At 40.5% G+C, this 24,108-nt stretch overlaps 1 protein-coding gene across 5 annotated transcripts in view; it reads left to right on the forward strand.

Moving 5' to 3' along the window:
- Nucleotides 1–7,446: 7,446 nt before the first annotated feature.
- PLGRKT (plasminogen receptor with a C-terminal lysine) overlaps nt 7,447–24,108 on the forward strand; it is a 60,283-nt gene continuing 43,621 nt past the window's right edge. For 2 of the 5 annotated variants that reach the window (XM_042964207.1, XM_042964202.1), the window contains exons 1-3: nt 7,447–7,539; nt 8,709–8,808; nt 10,647–10,733. In XM_042964207.1, coding sequence (XP_042820141.1) covers nt 10,653–10,733 — 81 coding nt within the window. In that variant the 5' untranslated portion in view covers nt 7,447–7,539; nt 8,709–8,808; nt 10,647–10,652. Of the gene's footprint in view, nt 7,544–8,058; nt 8,077–8,215; nt 8,432–8,708; nt 8,809–10,646; nt 10,734–24,108 lie in introns of those variants that run through there. The other 3 variants (XM_042964204.1, XM_042964205.1, XM_042964206.1) reach the window with 3 other exon arrangements.

Here is a 24,108-nt window from a genome sequence, read left to right on the forward strand (position 1 = left end):
ATCATTTTTCATGTGTTTATGGGGGGCAAGAGGAAGATGGGGAGCTGACATGGGGAAGAATACATTCTAACATTGAAATGCTTATTTCCAGATTCACTTAGAAGAAATCAATGGGACTATAGCAGGCCAAGTGGTACAGCATTTCCAGGGATGCTTGCCATAGGAACAACAGAAACAGAATGAAGACTGAGGTCTGGGTATGATTTTTTGGTGTCCCTGGGTAGCACAAACATATGTTGTGCCCTTCTGGTGAAGAGTTGAAAAGGAAAGGTAATAGATAATAAAGTGGATCACCTTATTCATCACAGTTCAGAGACTGTTCTCAAATTTTTAAAAAGGGTATTTGTGCTGATTTCTCAGGGGTGCAGGAGGCTGAGAGTCACAGGCAGAGAACAGTCATGTGAGCCGCATGGGCTGGAGAAAGAGGAAGTCAGCCCGGGTCTAGTCTAGTGGTCTTCTCATAGTCGAGAAGAAGGAAGAAGGAGGAGAAATATAAATAGGTACTGTGAGTGGAAAAAAATCGGGAATGAGAGAAATATATAGAGAAGATCTTGGAGTCTGTTAAACAGGCTGAGGAGAACATTTGCAGGAAATTCTTCAGAAAGCTTATGTATTATTTTTCAGTATTTCAGCTGTCAGTTTATATTTCCTTAGAAAGCCATTACATGCTTGGACTGAACCATGTGAAGCCTTGGTTTTATTCACTTTACACTCTGAAATATAATCACCCTTCGCCCCTGCTGAAAAAAGCTTTCCTTGACTCTGCTGCCCCCCTAAATTACTGTCATCTCTGATTACGCCACCTCATGGCACACCTCAGCAAACTATATCATCACTTTCTTCAACTATCAAATTAACAAAACAAAAAGCAATCATTATAGTAAAGATTAATATAGTAATAGTAAGACATAGATTTTGTACATGTCGGACACTGTCTTGGTAATTTCCATATATTAGCTTTAAGTTTTATCCTATGAGGAGGGTACCGTTATCACCCCTATTTCAGAGATATGGATACTGAGGCACCAGTGCTTAAGTAACTTGTGTAAGCTTCCACAGTCAGAAGTGGCACAGCCAAGGTTCAAACCCAGGCACTTTGGTGCCTAAGCTCTTAACCACTATACAAGTGTGCAGTGAAATTGGTATCCTTGCTTACTGCTGCTGGCACTGTGTATTTGTTCAACCTCAAGAAGTGAAAGAGGCAACTGGGTGACTCAGTCGGTTAAGCATCTGATTTGAACTCAGGTCATGATCTCACGGGTCATGGGTTCAAGCCCCACGTTGGGCTCTGTGCTGACAGCTCAGAGCTTGCCACCTGCTTCCGATTCTGTGTCTCCCTCTCTCTCTGCCCCTCCCCCACTCTCTCTCCCTCTCTCAAAAATAAACATTAAAAAAATGAAAAGAAACCTGAAACACACTTGCTATCTGACCCAGTAATTCCACTCCCATATATCTATATCTATATCTGTATCTATATGTATATCTACATCTATATCTATATCTATATCTGCCTGAGAACTGTTCATAGTAGTGTTACTCATAATAACAAAAGATAGGGATAATATAAATATTCATCAATTTAAAAATTTTTTTAATGTTTATTTATTTTTGAAAGAGAGACAGATCATGAGTGGGGGAGGGACAAAGAGGGGAAGACACAGAATCTGAAGCAGGCTCCAGGCTCTGAGCTGTCAGCACAGAGCCCAACGTGGGGCTCAAACTCATGAGCCGTGAGATCATGACCTGAGCTGAAGTCAGAAGTAACTGACCGAGCCACCCAGATGCCCCCAAAACATCCATCAATTTTGAACAGATCAACAAAAGATGGTACACCCACACATTTGCATATTATTCAGCCATAGAAAGGAACGAAGCAGTATTATATGCCACAACTTGGATGAAACCTGAAAACCTTATACTATGTGAAAGAAGCCAGAGTCAAAAGACCATATATGTTGTACGACTCCATTTATGTGAAATGTCCAGAATAGGCAAATCTATTGAGACAGAAGGCAGATTAGGAATTGCCAGGGGCTGGGGGAAGCAGAAGAACATACAAAACTCAGTGATGTTCTCTGTTGGTTCAAAGGTATAAACATGTTCCATGATTCAAGTGTAAGGTTGTAATTTAGACCGTGTTCCCCACAGCTTGGGAAACTGTTCCAGAATAGCTTACTACTGAAGAGCTTCTGGCCTCAGCCCACACTGTGCACCTAGATGCCTTCCTTCACAGACCGAGGCTCTTGGCTAAACCTCATTCTCAGATTAATGGAGAAATTCATAGTCCTTGGGAAAGCATCTCTGTTAAAAGGAAATACTCCCATACATACCTTGAATTTTCAAAAATGTTGTTTTTTAAAAATTATTTTATGGTATACAGGGAAATGGTGAATAATTTTACGGTCCTGGGGGGAAGGACTTTCAATGAGTTGAGGATTTTACATCAATTCTAAAATATGTGTACTACTCAACTTGGTATTTACAATCAACATATTAAATGGTTATATATATGAAGCTGTTTATCACAGTGTTATTGACAGTAGCAAAAAAAAGAAAAATCCAACAATGAAAATTGTATACACACTTGCAGAAAGTCATACACCTTTAAAAAATGGGACATATGGGGGCACCTGGGTGACTCAGTTGGGTAATTGTCCAACTCTTGATCCCAGCTCAGGTCTTGATCTCAGGGCTGTGAGTTCAAGCCCCGTGCTGGGCTCCGTGCTGGGTGTGGAGCCTACTTTTAAAAAGTGGGATGTATGAATGCTAGCTAACATGAAAATCATGCTACCATGCAAAATGATTAAAAGCACCTATTTGTGTGTGTGTGTGTGTGTGTGTATGTGTGTGTAAAAACATACAAACATTCAGTAATTCATACAGTTATAAATAATACACATACTCATTAAAGTTGTATGTTTGTTTGTTTTTTTTTAAGAGAGAGAGAGAGTGGGAGATGGGAGGAGAGAGAGGGAGAGAATCTTAAGCAGGCTCCACGTCTAGCATGGAGCCCGACACAGGGCTCAATCCCATGACTCTGGCATCATGACCTGAGCTGAAATCAAGAGTCGGACACTCAACCAACTGAGCCACCCAAACACCCAAAGTTATATGTCATTTGATACTGAAATAATTTCCTTTAATCCTCTTACCCGTATTCCATTGTGTTCAATAACTATACGTAGATTTCTCTTAATTCCAAAGGTATATATTCTATGGTCACTTTTTCCACTTCTATCTTAAAATTGTGAACAATATCAGGGCACCTGGGTGACTCAGTCAGTTAAGCATCTGACTTCGGCTCAGGTCATGATCTCGTGGTTCGTGAGTTCGAGCCCCACATTGGGCTCTGTACTGACAGCTCAGAGCCTGGAACCTGCTTCAGATTCTGTGTCTCCCTCTCTCTCTCAGCCCCTCCCCTGCTCATGCTCTGTCTCAATAATAAATAAACATTTAAAAAAATAAAATTGTGAACAATATCATACATATATGAGCATAATGTAGGTATATCGTTTGAAGTGCATCCATTGGGTTTCCACTGGGAACTGGAATTCTACTCGGTTCAACTGAAGAGATGTTAACGAATACACTATTTAAAAGGGTGTGGGTGAGATTAAGAGAACCACGAAGTTGGGCCTGAACCATCAACAACTAGCAACCGTGGGAAGTCCATACCATCTCTGCACTAACATGCAAAGGAGGAAAGCATTTCCAGAGCTCCATGAGCTAGAGCCACAGAAGAGAGGCCTCTGGTCAAGAGTTCCAATTGTGGAAGGACCCAGCCACTACTAGGTCATCAGTCCCAAACAGAGAAGGAAAGTAGAAAACATATCCTACCTCTTTCCTCCTGCTTCCAGTCTCCTTTTCGAAGTGTCCAAACACAAATGGAAACAAAACGAGCTGTGGTGAGCCCAGGTGATACTCTCCAAAAAGATCTGCCTCTAGAGGCATAGAACAGGGCAGGGGAGGAAGAGTGGATATGAGGAAAGGCAAACAGAAAACCCAAATGGTCTGCCTGTTTTGCCACTCAGCAATTATTCTTGCCATTGATCAGGTGAAGAGAAGCTCATCCCCTACACATGAGAATCAGAAGCCTACCAACCACTATACTGCTTTGAGGTGATGTCAATTTGGGTATACTTTGACCTAGAAACTAAATTGTAATATTTGTCTCCACCAGCACTCTTGACACAAGGTAACAAGGAAAGAGGGGCAAGGAAGAAATGATCAACATTTTACATGTCTGTCTGTCTCAACAGCTTGTTGCAAGGCTAAAATGGATAATTATAACTTCCTACTTCATTTATGTTTCCCTTGCCCTATGCGGTTCCTTTGTAGATCAGGAATTTTTTGCCTGGTGTGGTGATAAAACATTTAATTTCTGCATGTTCTGAAATTTAAGTGGTCTCGACCTTATCAAGTTCCTGCAGTTATTTAATGACCATTAGTACTGCACATGGGAGTATTCAGATATGCCCAGTGAATCTCTGGTCATCGTGCAGAGTTCTCCTTGCCCTGATTGTATAGCTGCAACCCAATTTCTCCTTGGTAATTGGGATCAGTTATCCCAATTCCATCACAGTGAGAAACCAAAATGATGAAGGGGGCAGATCCAGCTTCCAATTCAATAGAACCACAGCTGAGTCCTGTAGTAGAAACATTCCTTTCTTTTGAACTAGGACTTCCAAACATGGTCAAAGTTTGTAGAAATGGTGTGCTGGACATTTTCCATTTGTCCCAGCAGTCTTTGTGCCTAGGAGGCTGACCTCTAAAAACTGCATGAGCCTGGTTTCCTCATCTTTGGCTTCGGGGTAGATCCAGCTAATGGAAGACCTCAGCAGGATATCGGAGCATGAGAGGACACAGACGGGCCTTTCTTTTCCACTCTGTCCTCAATTGGAGCTGAGGGTGTGGCAGTGGCTCCAATGACAGAATCTCACCCTGCTGGGCTAATGGTCAGTACTGACTGCCTTCCTCTGCTGAACAGCATAGCTTCTGTTGGGTAGCCCTCACCTACAGCCACACCTGTGGCTCTTGCCTGGTTTTAGTAACTGTTCCACCCCTCCGGCCCCTTCTGCTCCCAACTATTGCTGGTTATGACTGGTTATTGAATACAAACTATGTGCCAGACACTGTGAGAATTGCCTAAATACATTATGTCATTTAGTCCTCACAGTCCAATAAGTTCGAAGGCTTTTAGTCCTATTGTAGAGATAATATAGTTTTAGAGATTTATAGAAGCGACAGTGACAGAGTTTGACATAGAATCCAGGGGTCCCTATGCTAGGGTCTCTGCACTCAAATACTATTCCCTGCTTCTTTTATCAGTTGATATCCTGCCTTAAAGAATCGAGGTTCCATATGGCTTTGCTCCTGTGGCACCAAGGATACCTTGACAACACACCCACTCCCACAGTTGGGAACATGAATGCTGGTAAGATTTCCCCATCCAGCCATTCAACAAACAGCGTCTGGAATGTAGGACCCAAGCTCCAGAATACTAAGGGTCAGTGCTGACAGCATTAAGGCAAGCCTAGGAGGTTGGTTTGGTGCTTACTCACAGGGAACAGGGAGCTTTGTGTCTATTATTGTGCAGTACCATACTATTGTGCAGTGACAGGATAGACAGCCCAGAAATAAACCCCACATTTATATGGCCAATTAATCCACAAAGGAGGCAAGAAAATACAATGGGGAAATCAAGTCTCTTCAACAAATGTAGCTAGGACAGCTACATGCAAAAAAATGAAACCGGGCTACTTTCTTACACCATACACAAAGATAAACTCAAAATGGATTATAGACCTAAATGTGAGAGATGAAACCATAAAACTCCTAGAAGAAAACATAGACAGTGATTTGTTTGACACTGGCCTTAACAAGGGAAACAAAAGAAAACAAACTACTGGGACTACTCCAAAGTAAAAAGCTTTTGCATGGCAAAGGAAATCATCAGCAAAATAAAAAGGCAACCTACTGAATGGGAGAAGATATTTGCAAATGATATATCTGATAAGGAGTTAATATTCAAAATATAAAAAGAATGTATACAACTCAATGCCAAAAGACACAAACAGTCCAATTCAAAAACGGGCAGATGACCTGAACAGACATTTTTCCAAAGCAGACATACGGATGACCAACAGACATGTGAAAAGACACTCAACATCACTAATCAAGGGAAATCAAAACCATGAAAATCAAAACCACAATGAGATATCACCTTACACTAGTAAGAATGGCTACAATCAAAAACAAAAGAAGTGTTTGCAAGAATGTGGAGAAAAAGGAACTCTCATGCACTGTTGGTGGGAATGCAAACTGGTATAAGCCACTGTGGAAAACAGTATGCAGGTTCCTCAAAAAATTAAAAGCTGAATTACCATATGATCCAGTAATTACACTATTGGGTATTTACCCAAAGAAAATAAAAAAACTGATTCAAAAAGATATATTCACCCCTATGTTTACTGCAGCATTACTTACAATAGCCAAGATATGAAAGCAACCCAAATATCCATTGACAGATGAATGGACAAAAAGATGTGGTACACACACACACACACACACACACACACACACACTGGAATATTACTCATCCATAATGAGATTGTGCGATTTGTAACAGTGTGGATGGAGGTAGAAGGTAATATGCTAAGTGAGACAGGTCAAAGACAAATATCATATGATTTTACTTATATGTGGAATCTAAAAAACAAATGAATACACGAACAAAAGTAAAAACAGACCCATAAGTAGAGAAGAAACCAATGGTTGCCAGATGGGGGGGGGGGGGGTAAGGGGATGGGCAAAATGGGTGAAGGGGAGAGGGAGACACAGGCTCCCAGTTATGGGATGAGGAGAAGTCACGCGGATGAAAGGGACAGCCTAGGGAATATAGTCAATGGTATTGTAATCCGGTTGTATGGGGCAGATGGCGGCTCCATTTGTGGGGAGCACGGTATATAGACTTGTCAATCACGAAATACACCTGAATGTAATGTAGCATTGTGTGTCAACTATACTTAAATTTAAAAAAAATGCAACTGTGGATCATATGTTTAAGTGACAACCTCTCATCAGACACATTCTTTTCTGGAAAACAGACCCAACTGTGTGGTTGACACCGCTCCTGGAGAGTAACAATGAGATGGCTCCTTAAACTCTTTAGAAGCTCAGCTGGGCGCGGGAGCAGGGATTTCTCTCATACATGGGTCACTTACGAACCTCACTGAGGCCTCTTCGTCCCCTCAAAACCTGACAGCTGAGCCGCTGTTGGTTTGAATTTGCCTCTTTGATCTCGCCATTCTCTCCCGGGCACCTGGCGGGACACAGTACACTAGGCCTCGGGCAGGAGAGGGGCGTCTTTCAGGAAGCCAAGGGCTGCGCTGATTGGCTAAGCCTTGGAATCACTGTCAAGGCCGTCCAATCCCGAGGCTCCGCCCGCCGAGTCCCGGTCGAGTCTCGGTGGAGGGGATTCCGGGCCTGGAGGCCTCCGCTGCGGTTACCGCCCGCACCTCGGCCGCCGCCTGCTGCCCAGTGAGTGAGCGCCGGGCCCGCGGGACTGGCCGAAGGCTGATGGGGAGGGAGGAGTCCTCGCGGCCGCCTCTGCCGGCGACGAGCTCCGGGGTCCCGGGCTTGCCGGGCAGCGCGGGGCGCCCGCTCCTCGGGGGCACCCCTAGTTGGCTCTCCTCTCGTCCTCCCGGGTGCTGACCGCTATCCCCAACCTCGTTTCGAAAGAGCGGGCTCTCCTCGCAAGGAACCCTGGCTTCTCCAGAATCGATGTAATCGAGCTGGGAAAGGAGGCAGAGCATTATCCGCGGAAATCCGCATACCACTGCAGGAAATACCCAAGTTACGGCATTTGGGTCCAGGGAGCGCGGGTGGAGTTACCATAGGGAAAACCTCCCGGAAGCTGTGGGTTCTGAGCTGGAATTCGCGGGGGGGTGGGGAGTGACCTAATTTGACCGGGATGCAAAAACGTACAGGAAATTATTGTAATGTGCCACTAGTCTTAAATGTAGGTAATGTACCATTTGATCAGGAAATGAATCAGCACAGACATTTGGATAACAGGTCACGCATGGGTCATGAATCTTTCTTTCTCTTTTTTTTCTTTCTTTCTTTCTCTCTTTTCCTTCCTTCCTTCCTTCCTTCCTTCCTTCCTTCCTTCCTTCCTTCCTTCCTTCCTTCCTTTCTTAAAATCAAATCATAGTTCCCAGGGGTGACAGGAGTAGGGCTGCCCGGAACTTGCAGCCCCTACCTATTCTCCTCAGATATACCTCTTCCCATCTTAAACGATGGCATAGCTGAGGGCCTGAGGCATTGAAGAACACTTTCTAAGGTCTCAGGAGTAATCAAAGGAAAAATGAAGGCAGAAGGGACCCGAATCAGCATTCTCAGCCCCTTGAGACACACTGGTATCTAAGCTGTAAGTAGTAAGACATTTGTCACCAGTGATAAAGTTGTAATTTTTGAAAGACACCTTATTCAATTTGGTGAATTCAAAGTTATCCCTATTGCAAGATCACTCTTGCTTATTTTCTGATAAATATTTTGTGAATAGGAGAAAGCTGAAAGTATTCTGGACACCTTAAGGAACCGCTTAGATTTTGGACAATGCCTTTGTTAGGGTGGGGACGGAGGGGAAGGTTGAAGATACTGAACTCTGGGACATAGTTCACAAGGTGTGGTACACTTATTTTCAGGTGTGGGTTCCCTTGGGGACCACAGGGAACTTCTTCATCCTGATTGGATTCTACATTTAACCCTTGGGAGCAAGACCAAGAAACTGAGGCCCAGGAACAGGTAAGTCTATACCCTAACCTTCCAGATAGTTTCTCCTCCCTAGATGTCTGATGTGAGCACTGTCTCTCCACTTCAGGAGAGATCCCACCCCCTTCTCAACAGGGGCACTGCAAGAGACACAGTTCTATAATTTACAGGGTGAGAGTGTGTGTGTAGGAATGGGATTAGAGGACAGCTGTTTTCTTCATAAATGTTTGTAACATATGTAAAAATTCAATCACCTACTCCTATGTGCAGGAAAAAAAAAAAAAGAATGGCAAGTGACCTAAGCTTGATTTCTCTTTTATCACTCATGTTCTATGCAAACATTTATGGGAAAAAAACATCATGGGGACTTCCAAGATGGATAATATATTGCTACTTCCTTCAAGGAGGTTCTGGCCTGCTGTTGCAGACAACTGACTCGGGGTGCCAAAGTTCAGAAAAAGGAAAGAACTTCTGTTACATCTCCCTACCCTCAGTGGGTGGCCTCTAACTCTCTGGACAGGGGACGGAGTGGGGCTGTGGCAGAGGGGAAGAGAAACCTCATGACCTGCCTCTTCTCTCCAGTGAGTTGTTCAGCCTCCTATGCCCAGTACTGAGGCTGACTCTGGCTCTGAGGTCCCTGTAAATCAAGAATGCATCTTTGGCAAGAATACAGGGAAGTCACTGAAGTCTGGCTTGGAGTGCCCACTCGCCTGGAACCTAGTTAGCAAGGATAACTATTCTACCACCTGGCACAAAATTCCCTCCCTCCCCCATCATCTTCTCCCCAGCTAGCCAGAACCCACTATTTCATGATAAGGCTGTGAAAAACATAAGCTCTGCTGGGTTTCCTACAGAAGAGTGTGGGTCCATTGGAAAGCACTGAGGCTGGTCGGTCCGACATGAGGTTCACAACCTGCTTGGTAGCCTACCAAAGAGAATCAGCACTGTTATTGAGGGGAGAGCGGTGGTAGCTCCCCTAAGTTTTTTTAATCTTCTGAAAGTAAAATTAATAATAAACCGAAGGCCTTCTGTACCTACCCAATTGGATTAAGAACAAAAAATTGAAATTTTGGCTCCCTAGAAGCGATAGAGCACTTAAGAACTTCCTAAGCATGATAAATAAGATAGGCAATACCATGTATTCATTTAAAAATTGCTTTTCCCAGGACATTTAAGTGTCATTATGGTCTTCCCCTCTTGAGACCTTCAGTAGAAGCTGAAGAGAAGAAAGGTGAAGCCAGAAGGGGATGGCCAAGGGATATCACCAGTGGCTGACACAATAGGGGTATATAGGAGAGGGCCAGGGATCACAGGAAGAGTGTTGACATAGTGACCTGGAAACACCTAAAACTTCCTAAACACAAATGCAAGGAGCACAGAGAAATCTGTCTTCAAGGTGTCCTCAATGCATCTTCTGAATCATCCCTTCTCAGAAGCAAAGTTTCTGTCATCCAGTTGTATAGAAGGTCTATACAACTGTCCCTCACAGAAGAGAGAGTGATCTTTTAGTTTGTTTGTTTTTAAGTATTCAGTTCTTCAAGATTTACAGTGGGAAGCAAAATCAGGAAACATGGAGCTGTATACCTATAGAGAAGGAGGAGATTCTGAAATCATCTTCGTTCAGTCAGCTGGTCATAGGCTAGCAAATGTTGGCCATGCTGGTTAAGTTTGCCCAAGATCAGACAGCTACTTAGAAGAAAGGACTGTAATCCACACTGTGTTCCTAGCTCAGAATTTGATTTTTTTTTTTTTTTACATTTTTATATGGTATCTGGTATCTGGTATTTGTTATATGGGCAGTCCAAAGCATCCTATATGAGGATACATGTAGAATATATCATTTTAAGCCTCATTGCTTTTTTACATTTTAGGTGAAGATGGGGTTTATATTCTCAAAATCTATGAATGAAAACATGAAAAACCAACAGGAGTTTATGCTTATGAATGCTCGACTCCAGGTACATTTTCAAATAATTAAGTTTTTATGTTGTTACAGTGGTTAAAGTTTCTATGACATACTCCAGCAGTATTGTTCTCTTTGGCCCCAAAAGGTAAAATGCTCTTGGGCCTCTATGCTTGGAGCCAAGATGAAATGGATTACTAATTATCTGGTAAACGGGCGTGTTTAAATCTCCAATCTAGATCCTAGTATAAAAATTTCCATACCAAAGGAAGACGTAACTGCTTAGAGTGTAGGGGAGGTAGAATGATGCCCCTCTCCTCACCAAATATGTGCATCCTAACCTCCTGTGGATATGTTGCCCTACATGGCAAAAGAGACTTTGAAATGTGATTAAGTTAAGGAGTTTGAGCTAAGGAAGCTCCTGGGTTATCCTGGATTATCTGGATGGGCCCAATGTATTCACAATGGTCCTTATAAGGGGTAGAGATGGGGCGCCTGGGTGGCTCAGTCGGTTAAGCGTCCGACTTCAGCTCAGGTCATGATCTCGCGGTCCGTGAGTTCGAGCCCTGCGTTGGTCTCTGTGCTGACCGCTCAGAGCCTGGAGCCTGTTTCGGATTCTGTGTCTCCCTCTCTCTCTGACCCTCCCCCATTCATGTTCTGTCTCTCTGTGTCTCAAAAATAAATAAATGTTAAAAAAAAATAAGGGGTAGAGAGAGGACAGAGGGTCAAAGTCAGAGAGAAAAAAAAAAGATTTGAAGATGCTATACTGCTGGCTTTGAAGATAGAGTGAAGGGCCAAAGAAGGAATTCAGGTAGCCTCTAGAAGCTGGAGAAGGCAAGGATGTGGATTCTTTCCTAGAGCCCAGAAGGAACACAGTCCCACAGCCCGCTTGGGATTTCTGACTCCAGAACTATAAGATAATAAATTTATGCTGTTTTAAGCTTCAAGTATAATTTGTTATAGCAACAATAGGAAATTAATACACACTGTGAAAACTTGACACTGGATTTAGACATAGGCTGATAGCAAAGTAGAAGTAGCAAAGTAGAAGATTGTCTAATTGCCTGGTATTGTCTAACTGCCTAATTGTCAGGAAGTATTATGAAACGTTGTAAAGGTTTGACTGAAATTATTTTCCTAAGGTTTCAAACAAAGATCTCTTGACTTCTGGGGTTCATTATGGCCCTGGGGATAGAAGGTCCTACTGTGAGGCAGTATGGTGAGTGGTTAAAAGTGAGGACTAAAGACAGACCAGCTAGGTTTGAATCCCATCTCTACCCCTAACTGTATGACTTGTGCCTCAGCCTCCTGGTTTATAAACTGGAGGTAACAGTATCCCCTTCACAAGGTTGCTTTGAGGATAATGATGGTCGTGTAAAGGGAGTATATAGGACAATGTCTCAAGTCCTCAGAACAGTGTCTTTCACTTTATAAGTATTCATGGTTGCTGCCATGATTGCTATTAAGAGTGTCCTGTGCAGGACAACGATTTCTTTTGGGGGAATGGGACAATTTAAAGAATGGAAACTGAATTTTTGTAACACAGAAAAGTGACCTAGGGGAGATTAAACATTAGGCATATGAACCAGCCAAGAATGTCATATGCCCAGAGAGTCTTTTGTCCAAGATCTTTGGAAACTATAGATTTTTACATCCATTCCCTTGAAGTCAGGATATGTGAAGGGTGTGGGATTTTATCCTATTTGCAAGATAACAAATTAGCCTGTTACTATTTATTGGACGCTGGCAGAATACAGGAGACACTTCCATCAGAGACTGAGGACTTCACTACTCAGAGCACAGTAAGCAGCATGAGCTTGAGGTTGGCATGAGTTTTCCCTGTGCCCCTCAAGTCTCAAGAGGGCATGCAGGTTGGCTTAATTGGATGCTGAGGTGGGTACAATGGGTTCGGGACACAGCGGAGGAACAGTGAGCTATGGAATCTACTACTTCTACCGTGACTGGTCAGCCAGGCTGCTCTTAGGTAAGACTTGTTACTTCATTTCTCAAGGTTTCTCACTGCAAACACAACCCTGAGTAATGGCCCATGTAAAGAACAGTCAGACCCTATATCCTTGGCCTACCCAGCAAAAAGTACAGGAATGGCCCATGCAGTTTGATTCTCCCAACATGTGTTTGGTTAGGATGATTAGTTTTTCTTTGTTGATCAGGATAGACTTTATTATTTATCTTCTAATTTCAAGGAAGGATGATAAAAAGAATGTAGATCAACACTATTAAAGCAGCTTTCCACCTTAAAGCTACTTGAGTTCTGATCTTAACTGGGACAGGCTAGAGAGAAACATAATCTAAAGAAATTTTGGAAGATTAGGTGGGTCCTCAAATATTTCCTGTTTAAAGGAATTAAACTTCTAACATCTTTCTTAGGGTTTAGAGCTATTATTTTATTGAAAAAAAAAGTATCACAAAACATTTGATACATTCTAGAGAATATATTTATAAGTTATGAAGCATAATAAAATGAGTACCGATGAACCCATTACTAAATTGAAGAATTTTGTTATCACAATACACCTGAAGCTACCTATAGGTTCCATCCTATATGTTGAGTGAGCCCAAACAGTTAAAGCCGGTCTGGAATTGACCTCATATCCCAGAGCCCCTGGGACTGGGCAGGACTCAGAAAATGTAAGGAATAGGCCACTAGGGTAGAAGATTTCTTGTCTTTGTAAGTTCTTTAAAATATTTTTAAAAATCCCAGTTGAAACATCATATGTACTAATGCCTTTAGCCCATGACGGCATGTCTTTTGGTGCTTTTCCTATTTGATGGCATCTCAATAAAAAGGGTAAAGAGAAGAAATAAAGCAAAACTCTTATTAAAGAAAAGCCTAATGACTAGAATACTTTTCCCAGTTTTTTTTCTTACTTCTACTTTTTTTTTTTTCTTTTTTTGGTAAAAAAGGAGATAAATAATAACTCAATCATTCCATATTATTCGGTTGTTTTTTTTTTTTTTTTCATTCAGGGAAAAGAACAAGAATTAGAGATTCAGCTACATCTCATACCAGTGCCCAGGTTCTTAACTGGCTGTACATTCTACTCACTCAGGGCTTTGGGATATTTAGGTACCACCCCAGACCAATCAGATCTCTTCCTGGCCGGGCATGCTGTCACTGTCCTAAGCTCTCCAGGAGACTGTAATGCACAGTCTAGTTTGAGGTCTTTGCCCTTTTGCTTTCCATGATGCTACATAATTATAATCAATGATTGGCAGGGATTTAACACAATGCATATTGGAGATGAAACCAAATAGTTTTCAATTTAAGTAAGCTAATCAGGAAATTAAATCAGTCACTGGAGTCTGATTAATAAGAATTTGTAAAAGACTTCAAATCAGAAAGTTTTCTCTTCATTACAACTTTGGTTCAAGTTGAGCTAGAGGGGATTTATACTACTAGTTAGAATGATGTTTTCATATCATCAGCAAACTTCAGTTTCCCATTGCTTTGTTTAGCCTCTCTTACTCATGATGGTGGCTATACTCAAGTAAACGAAGTATCAAAGAAAAATGAATACTTTCTTAAAATGCCATTAGATGGCATACCTAAACTAATTTCGTATCACTTGAGTGGCCAGAAAAGCATTTTGATATTATATAACGGAATGGAAACTGAAAACGGAAAGCAGAAAGAATGAGGGAAGATTCCATAAGTCTTTGCTGTGCTCTAGAACTCTGTAAGCAAAGCAGTTATGATCCATGTAAAGATAAGTCAGGTAGTTTATTCACCGTTTACTGTGTATAGACAACAAACTCAAGATTTAAAAAATACGTGATTGTATGTCTATTGTTAGTTTGGTGTTAAAGAAATGAGGTATAGTTATAAACCAAAAAATACATATTTAATATATATAAAATAATGTGCTGTATGCTAAGCAGGACTCAGAAATGCCTAAGGTATGTGCTCTATATTCAAGGAACTTATCATCTAAATTCAAGGAATTTATCATCAAGGGTGAGTCATGCTGCAAATAACCAGATGTTTGTGTATATGTATGTGGTAAGCAGAACATTGGCTCCCTAAAGATGTCCACACAGTAGTCTCTAGAACTGTGAATGTATTATCTTGTGGCAAAATGGACCTTGCAGATGTGATTAAGGGAACAGACCTTGAGATGGGAAAATTATCCTTGGTGATCCATGTGGACCCAATCTAAACACACAAATTCTTTTTTTTTTTTTTTTTTTTTAGTTTTTTAATGGTTATTTTTGAGAGAGAGACAGAGACAGAGAGAGACAGAGAATGAGCAGGGGAAGGGAAGAGAGACAGGGAGATACAGAATCTGAAGAAGGATCTGGGCTCTGTGCAGACAGCTCAGAGCCTGACGCAGGGCTCGAACGCACGATCCGTGAGATCATGACCTGAGCCGAAGTCAGATGCTCAACCGACCACCCAGGGCTACCCAGGTACCCCTAAACACACAAATTCTTAAAAGTGGAGAGGTGAGGACAAAAGAGAAAGAGAGAGAGAGAGAAATACCAATGTGGAATTTAAGAAACAAAACAAGTGAGCAAAGAAAAAAATAGACAAAAAAATAGACTCTTAACTGTAGAGAACAAACTGAGGGCTACCAGAGGGGAGGCAGGATAGGGAGGAGTGAAATAGGTGAAGGGCATTAAGAGCACACTTACATGAGCAGTGAGGAATGCACAGAACTGTTGAATCACTATAATGACACCTTAAACTAACATAACACTATACATTAACTACACTGGAGTTAAAATTAAAAAGAGAGAGAGAGAGAGAGATGTGATGTTGCTGGACTGCAACATGGAGGAAGGGATCCCCCACAAGGAATGCAGGTGGCTTGGAGAAACTGGAAAATGCTAGGAAACAGATTCTCCCCTAGACTCTCGAAAAGGAGATTCTTGCAGACACCTTGATTTTAGCCCATTCACACCTGTGTCAGACTTCTGATGTCCAGAAGTATAAGATAGTAATTTGTGTTATTTTAAGCCACTAAGTTTGTAGGAATTTGTCTATATAGCAGCATGGACTCTTGATAGGATTGTTTCTGCAACATAAAATATAATGTATACTCAATGCATGCTTTTTCAAATATATAAAAATTAGAGCAGCAATAACTATTATGAGAACTTTCTGAAATTGCTTAAACCCCTATAACTCCCAACAACCTGCCATTCTTATGCCCTCTCATCTGTTTTTTGCTTTTGTTTTGTTTTTTTGAGGTGAAAGCTTCTTGAAATAAGAAGGGTTTATTGTTCTGAGGAAAACAAGAGAGTACCGTGTCTGCTTGGTAGAGAGTCTTGTGGCAACAAGGAGCCCAAAATGTAAAGTAGGGAGTGAAGAGGGAGGAAAGCAGCCAACTCTGTATGTGGAAGGACGAGCAAGTGGGAGATGGTTCCAGAACCAGAAGTGGCCAGGAAGTGCCCTGACTAAAAGATCACCATGTCAACACAAGCTCACCAACTTAGATTTGGAACTCTCTTCAACTTAACCCTCTGAAACTCATTGCTGTCCAGTCCTTATCCCCGTTACCTTTGTCCCTCACTCATGATTATTCTTGAGGTTTATTTTTATTGTGGTAAAACGCAAATAATATAAAATTCATCATTTTATAAAATTTTTAAGTGTTTTTATTTTATTTTTGAGAGACAGAGACAGAGACAGAGAGAGAACAAGTGGGGGAAGGACAGAGAGAGAGGGGAGACAGAACCCAAAGCAGGCTCCAGGCTCTGAGCTGTCAGCACAGAGCCCAACTCGGGGCTCGAACCCACGATCCATGAGGTCATAACCTGAGCCAAAGTCCGATGCTTAGCTGACTGAGCCACCCAGGCGCCCCTAAAATTCATCATTTTAAAGTGTACAATTCAGTGACATTTACAATGTTGTATAACCATCTCTGCTACTGAATTCCATAACATTTTCATCAAAAGGAAACCCCATGCCCATTAAGCAGTCACTCTCCATCACCCCAATCCCTGGCAACCACTAGTCTGCTTTTGTATGGATTGATCTGTTCTGGACATTTCATATAAATGGAATCATGCAATATTATTTTTTTGTCTGGCTTATTTCACTTAACATAATCTTTCCAAGGTCCCTCTATGTTGTAGCATGAGTCAGAGCTTTATTCCTACTTATGGCTAAACAACATTCCACTGTGTAGATACACCACATTTTGTTTATCTGCTCATCAGTTTACAGACATTAATATTTCCACTTTTTGGCTGTTGTGATTAATGCTGCTGTGAAAATTCTTATACAGGTTTCTGTTTGAACATTTGCTTTTCAACTCTTGAGTATATACCTAGGAGTGGAATTTCTAGATCACCTACTTTTATATTTAACTTCTTGAGGAACCACAAAAATGTTTCCCTTGGTGGGTGTACCATTTTACATTCTTACCAAAAGGTATGTGGCTTACTATTTACCCACTTCCTTGCCCAAACTTGTTATCTTCCTTTTTCTTTTCTTTTCTTTTTTTTTTAATTCTACCCATTCTAATGGGTTTGAAGTTGTTTCTCATTGTGGTTCTGACTTGAAATTTCCTAATAACTAATAACATTTTTTCACAGACTTTTTGGCCATTTATATATCTTCTTTGGAGAAATGTCTATTCTGGTCCTTTGCTCATTTTTAAATTGGGTTGTTTTTGTTTTTGACTCTGCAGGAGTTGCTTATACATGATGGACACTAGATCATCATCAAACAAGATTTGCGAATATTTTCTCCCATTCTTTGGGTTGTCTTCTTACTCTCTTGACAGTGTTCTTTCATGAATACAAGTTTTTAATTTTTATGAAATCCAATTTATGTTTTCTTTTGTTGCTTGTACTTTAGGTGTCATATCTGAGAAACCATTGTCAAATCCAAAATCATAAAGATTTGCTTCTGTGTTTTCTTCTAAGAGTTTTATAGTTTTAGCTTTATATTTAGGTTTTTGACCCATTTGGGGTTAGTTTTTTATATGGTGTGAAGTAAGGGTTCAACTTTACTCTTTTGCATGTAGATGTCCAGTTAGCAGGAGGCTCATTCTTTATGAACATAAAGAAGTCAGGCACTGCACAGTTAAGATTAGGAGTCACATACTAAATCTGTAACTGACTCAGATGACGAATCTGTTCATCAGGGTTCAGGCTCTCTGAAAAGAGCATCTTGGCCTATTAGTGGTCTTCAAGTACCTGAAGTTCAAGACAGTGACAACCTTCCGGTTTCTTTTTCTACTAAAGTTGAAATGGATAGAAATAAGCTAATTTAACTACATTATGAGGGATAGGTAAATACATTGAATACATTATTTGACTTTTAAAGAGGTTGCTAAAAATCTTCAGCAAATCTCTTTAAATGTGGGGCAAAATATTAATCACTTAATGGAATCACTTAGAGGAGTTAACGAAAATAGTTATGATTTCCTATATTCTGTCCATATTGAGGAAGGGTAGGAAATGAAAGTGAAATGAGGTCATTGATGCCACAGGTACTTATCTCTACAGAGGGAAACAACTAAATGACAAGGGTCAAGCCACCAAGCTTATCTTGTGCTACCTAGCCTTTCCCTGCTGACATTGGGTCCAGGACCCTTCAATCAGTTCTCTGAAGGGGACACAATGGTTTCAGGTTTGTTCACAAACTTAAATGAGATCAATGAACCCAGTTATAGACTGCCAGAAGGCTTTTCTTTTTCTTTGCTTCCCTCAACTATAATTCTGTTTCATAAATCTGATCAGAGTGAATTTTAATTCATTTTTAGTTTTTCATTGCTTGAACAAGGGTGGTCACTTTACTTATTTATTAACTCAGTAAAGCATGTTCTGAACGGCCAATATATACAGAGTCTGGGACACAAAACTGTTAATTAAAAAATGGTACTATAGCTTTAATAATTTTGTTTTCTCTATAAATCTTCATAACATGTATTCTTTCTCCCTCTCACCCTACCTTACTCTTAAAATAATTTAATGCAGGCTTGCTGTTAAAATCTTTACACTTCTCATATGTGTCTTGTTTCTACTTCATTTTCTTCCTTAAGATAATTAAGAATGTGGGGCAGCAGGAGGAGGAGAATTTTTAAGAGACAAAAAAAAAAATATCCCCTATAAATATCTCTAATAGTTAACATTAAGGTAACAATTCAAAGTGTCATTATTCTTCAATAATCTTACTAAGTACAAAATAATAGTGAAACCACATTTTAATAAATGTTTTAGTTTAAAATAATTTTAGGGGTGCCTGGGTGGCTCAGTTGGTTAAGCATCTGATTTCAGTTTAGGCCATGATCTCATGGTTAGTGAGTTCAAGTCCTGAATCGGGCTCTGTGCTAACAGTGCAGAGCCTGCTTGGGATTCTTTCTCCCTCTCCCACTCTCTCTGTTTCTCCCCCACTTGTTGTCTCTCTCTCTCTCTCTGTCTCTCTGTCTCTCTCTCAAAAAAAATATGAATAAACTTTAAAAAATAAATAAATAAGGCGCACCTCGGTGGCTCAGTCAGTTAAGTGTCCGACTTTGGCTCAGGTCATGATCTCACAGTTCGTGGGTTCGAGCCCTGCATTGGGCTCTGTGCTGATAGCTCAGAGCCTGGAGCCTGCTTCAGATTCTGCCTCCCTCTCTCTGCCCATCCTCCACGCATGCTCTGTCTCTCTCTCTCTCTCTTAAAAATAAAGAAACATTGGGGCAGTTGGGCGACTGACTTCAGCTCAGGTCATGATTTCATGGTCCAGTCGATGGGTTTGAGCCCCAAGTCAGGCTCTGTGCTGACAGCTCAGAACCTGGAGCCTGCTTTGCATTCTGTGTCTCCCTCTCTCTCTGCACCTCCCCCACTCGCACTGTCTCTCTCTCTGTCTCAAAAATAAATAAATATTTCTTAAAAATTAAAAAAAAAACATTAAAAAAGAACAAGATTAAAAATATAAAAATAAATAAATAAAAATTTAGATTTACAGAAAAATTACAAAACTAATACAGAGAGAGTTTATGGATACCCTTCATTTATTAGCTTCCTCTAATATTAACAATTTATAATATCAAAGTACAATGATCAAAACCAGGAAATTAACATAAGCACAATAAAATGAACCAAACAACTGATCTTTTTGATATTTCACCAATTTTTCTTCTAATGTCCCTTTTCTGTTCCAGGATCCAATCTAAGATCTCACACTGCATTTAACTGTTGTGTCTCCTTAGTCTCTTCCAATCTGTGACAGTTCCTCATTCCTTCCTTCGCTTTCATGATAAGTATTTTGGATAAGTCCTGGTCAATTATTTAGAAGAATTTATTTTACTTTGGGTTCTTTTAGTGTTTTCTGACAATTAGATTCAGGTTGTGCACTTTTTGCTATTATTCTTAAACCACAGAATGCTATTGTGTCTTTCTCATTGCACCATATCAGAGGATACCTGATGTCAGTATGTCTTATTACTGGTAATATTAACCTTGATCACTTGGTTAAGGTGGTGCCTAGCAAGTCTCTCCACTGTAAACTTACTATTTTTGGTTTTCTAATTGATAAATACCTTTGGGGAGATACTTTGAGACTCAGTTAATATCTTGCTACTACTCACACTTGTGTCCATTGATCTCCGCACCCATTGGTGGGATCTTACATGCAACAATTATTACTGTAGTATCTGCCTAGTGGTGATTTTTGTATCTTCTTCATTCCATCTGTATTTGTTCACTGGAAAAGCTGTTCCTTCTTCACCCAAATTATTTATAGTAATATGGTCTCATGGACATTTTATCCTATGGGTTATAATCTAGTACCACCATTATTTACTTTATGGTTTAAATTATTGTCTTGGCTATTGGAAATTCCTTCAAGTTGGCTCCTAGGTCCTTTTGACATACCCCAACGTTTTTTGAATATTTTTTTATTTTCTGTGATCAAAAGATAGTCCATATATATTGTCCCTGTCCCAGGTCTGGAATTTAACCACTTATTCAAGGAGTCCTGGTTCCTCTTATTGGAGAATAGTACTTAGAAATCAAGACCTGGACTCTAGATGTGTTTGTTGCTATGGTCATTGTTCCTGGACCTATTCAGCAAAGACATGTACATGTACTAACCCATGCACATACACTAAACCAGGAGTTCATGCTGATATCTCTGATCAATCCATTATGACGCCTCATTCTAGTCTTTCCCTATCCTCATATGTTCTTTATCAGACAGTGAGAAACCTGGCTGTTATTTTCCATAATATATTCACTTCACTCCTAGTAGACAAGTAAAATAATTCTAAAATTGCCAATATATACCCCAGTGAGAAACAGATTCACTAACTAAAGTACATTTTTTGTTCTTTTCCCCTTTACAATAAATATCCACTCAAAATACTGTTTTCCTGTGAATTGGGTTAGTTCTTCCTGGGCTCCTTCAGAATGGTTAGGTTATTTATTTGTAATATTTATACTTTATATTCTCCCTATGTCTGGTCAGTTTTAATTAGTTGTAGGGTAGGGGGGTATATAAAACATAACTGTGTTCTACTAATCAAAGCTATACAGCAAGACACACTCCAAGAAGAGTATCTCCCTCCTCATTCCAGCTAACCTATTCCCACCCCTCTCTTTTATATAGCCCCTTCCCACATTCAACCTATAGGTGCCTAATTTCTCTAGTCTTCAATTATCCTTACTGCACTTCTTTTGCACAATAAACTGATACGTGCGTATTTTCTTTTGTCTCCTTCTTTCTTACATAAAGGGTAGTCTACCAATGATACCCTTTTATACCTTGCCTATACATTTAACAGTATATCACTCCAAAGCTGTTCAGAGGTTTTTCTCATTTTCTTTAATAGTTGCATAGTACTCCATTGTGTGGGCAATATTATTTATTCAAATGATGTATGGGCACTGTATTAGTTTCTTACTGCTGTGACAAATTTGTTGTAGCTTTAAATTTATCCAAACTGGCTTCTATCTCTTACAATGAGACCTATTATGATATAAATACAACAAAATACTACCTGTTTCTACACAGCCTTCCAGCAGGGATTACCTAGAGTGCAAAAGCATTTTTCTGCTAGGTTTCAGTCCTTCCTAAAAAGTTCTTCATTTAAGGGGCGCCTGGGTGGCTGAGTCGGTTAAGCATCTGACTTCAGCTCAGGTCATGATCTCACGGTTTGTGAGTTAGAGCCTCGTGTCTGGCTCTGTGCTGACAGCTCAGAGCCCGGAGCCTGCTTCGGATTCTGTGTCTCCCTCTCTTTCTGCTCTTCCCTCACTCATGCTCTGTCTCTCTCCCCTTCAAAAATAAATATACTTTTTAAAAAAAGTTCTTCATTTAATATTTTTAAATGCCTTCTAGATGTTAAGAGCCTTTAAATGTAAAAATAAAAATAGCCTTTCATATGTGAAAATGTTCTATTTAAATACATTTTTTGGTCTTGCTGTTAGCATTCATAAACCACCCAGAGACAGATTCATTTAGAATTACAAAGTATGATTGAAGGTATTATGTTAAAGAATACAGCCCTAGTGCATTTATTAATAATACATGACCAAGTAAAAAACCCACTTTTGGGGGGAGTTGATGTGTACATGAGGATTTTTTGGGAAAATCAGAACCATGCAAATTAGGAATAAGAAACCACATCTCCATTTGGTCCTTAGTGCCTATTCCAAGAGATGGGCTTCCAAATTATACTGCAGAAGGACAAAGGAAAATGCAGTGTGAGGTAGTGAACAGAGATTATTACACAGAGAAATGTGCACTGTTCTAAAGATGTTCTTGAATATACTGTTTTCCTCTCAACTTCTCCTACATTATGCTCTGCTCCCTGATGCATACTTCTTACTCCCTGACAATCGCTGCCTCTCCTCCTCTTATTATGCTCTCCTCCTCTTATTCCCTGTCGATCGCTGCCTACATTATGCTCTGCTCGCTGATCCATACTTTCTTTTCTTTTATTTTTTATTTTTTAAAATTTACATCCAAATTAGTTAGCATATAGTGAAACAATGATTTCAGGAGTAGATTCCTTAATGCCCCTTACCCATTTAGCCCATCCCCCCTCCCACAATCCCTCTAGTAACTCTCAGTTTGTTCTCCATATTTATGAGTGTCTTCTGTTTTGTCCGTCTCCCTGTTTTTATATTATTTTTGTTTCCCTTCCCTTATGTTCATCTTTTTGTCTCTTAAAGTCCTCATATGAGTGAAGCAATATGATTTTTGTCTTTCTCTGACTGACTAATTTCACTTAGCATAATACCCTCCAGTTCCATCCACGTAGTTGCAAATGGCAAGATTTCATTCTTTTTTTTTTTAATTTTTTTTAATGTTTATTTATTTTTGAGACAGAGAGAGACAGAGCATGAACAGGGGAGGGTCAGAGAGAGGGAGACACAGAATCTGAAACAGGCTCCAGGCTCTGAGCTGTCAGTACAGAGCCCGATGCGGGGCTCGAACTCATGGACTGCGAAATCATGACCTGAGCCGAAGTCGGCCGCTTAACCGACTGAGCCACCCAGGTGCCCTGATTTCATTCTTTTTGATTGCCGAGTAATACTCCATTGTATATATATACCACATTTTCTTTATCCACTCATCCATCGATGGACATTTGGGCTCTTTCCATACTTTAGCTATTGTTAATAGTGCTGCTATAAACATGGGGGTGCATGTGTCCCTTCGAAACAGCACACTTGTATCCTGTGGATAAATGCCTAGTAGTGCAATTGCTGGGTTGTAGGGTAGTTCTATTTTTAGTTTTTTGAGGAACCTCCATACTGTTTTCCAGAGTGGCTGCACCAGCTTGCATTCCCATCTGATCCCTACTTTCTTACTCCCTGATAATCGCTGCCTATGTTATGCTCTGCTCCCTTATCCATACTTTCTTATTCCCTGATGATCGCTGCCTACGTTATGCTCTGCTCCCTGATTCATATGGTCTTACTCCCTGATGATCACTTCCCTTATTTCCTAATGAAATTGCTCCATGTTTCTGTGGAGGTACCTATAGAGACATGGTCAGAACTGTGGAGGTATCTACAGGGACACGGTTAGAACTGTTGAGGTACCTACAGAGACATGGTTGAACTGTGGATGCATCTACAGAGACACGGTCAGAACTGCTGACCAAGCTTTCAATGACTTCTGGATTAAGTAACTGACTGTGAAGCTCTCTTGCCAATTATTGGAAACATATTCATATCATGCCTCAGAGTAATGATCACCTAGTCAAGGTAAGATTCATTTCTTCAGACACATGTTTTCATAGCTTACATAATTAATTTCACCCAAGCCTTAATAAAAGTCTGTCCTCTGCCCCTGATCTCTGCCCTTGGAACCAGCAACACATCAGAATGTGGTTTGCAAAGAGTTCAACCTTAGGCTCTATCTCAGGCAAAAAGGGAGTTGATTAAAAAAACAGGCATGTTTAAGTCAGTGTTAGAGGGAAGTGATAGTGAATTTTGTTTGCAGCATCTAATGTGTGGTTCTTTTT

Source organism: Panthera tigris, chromosome D4 (genome assembly GCF_018350195.1).
Source record: "Panthera tigris isolate Pti1 chromosome D4, P.tigris_Pti1_mat1.1, whole genome shotgun sequence".
Taxonomy (NCBI): domain Eukaryota; kingdom Metazoa; phylum Chordata; class Mammalia; order Carnivora; family Felidae; genus Panthera; species Panthera tigris.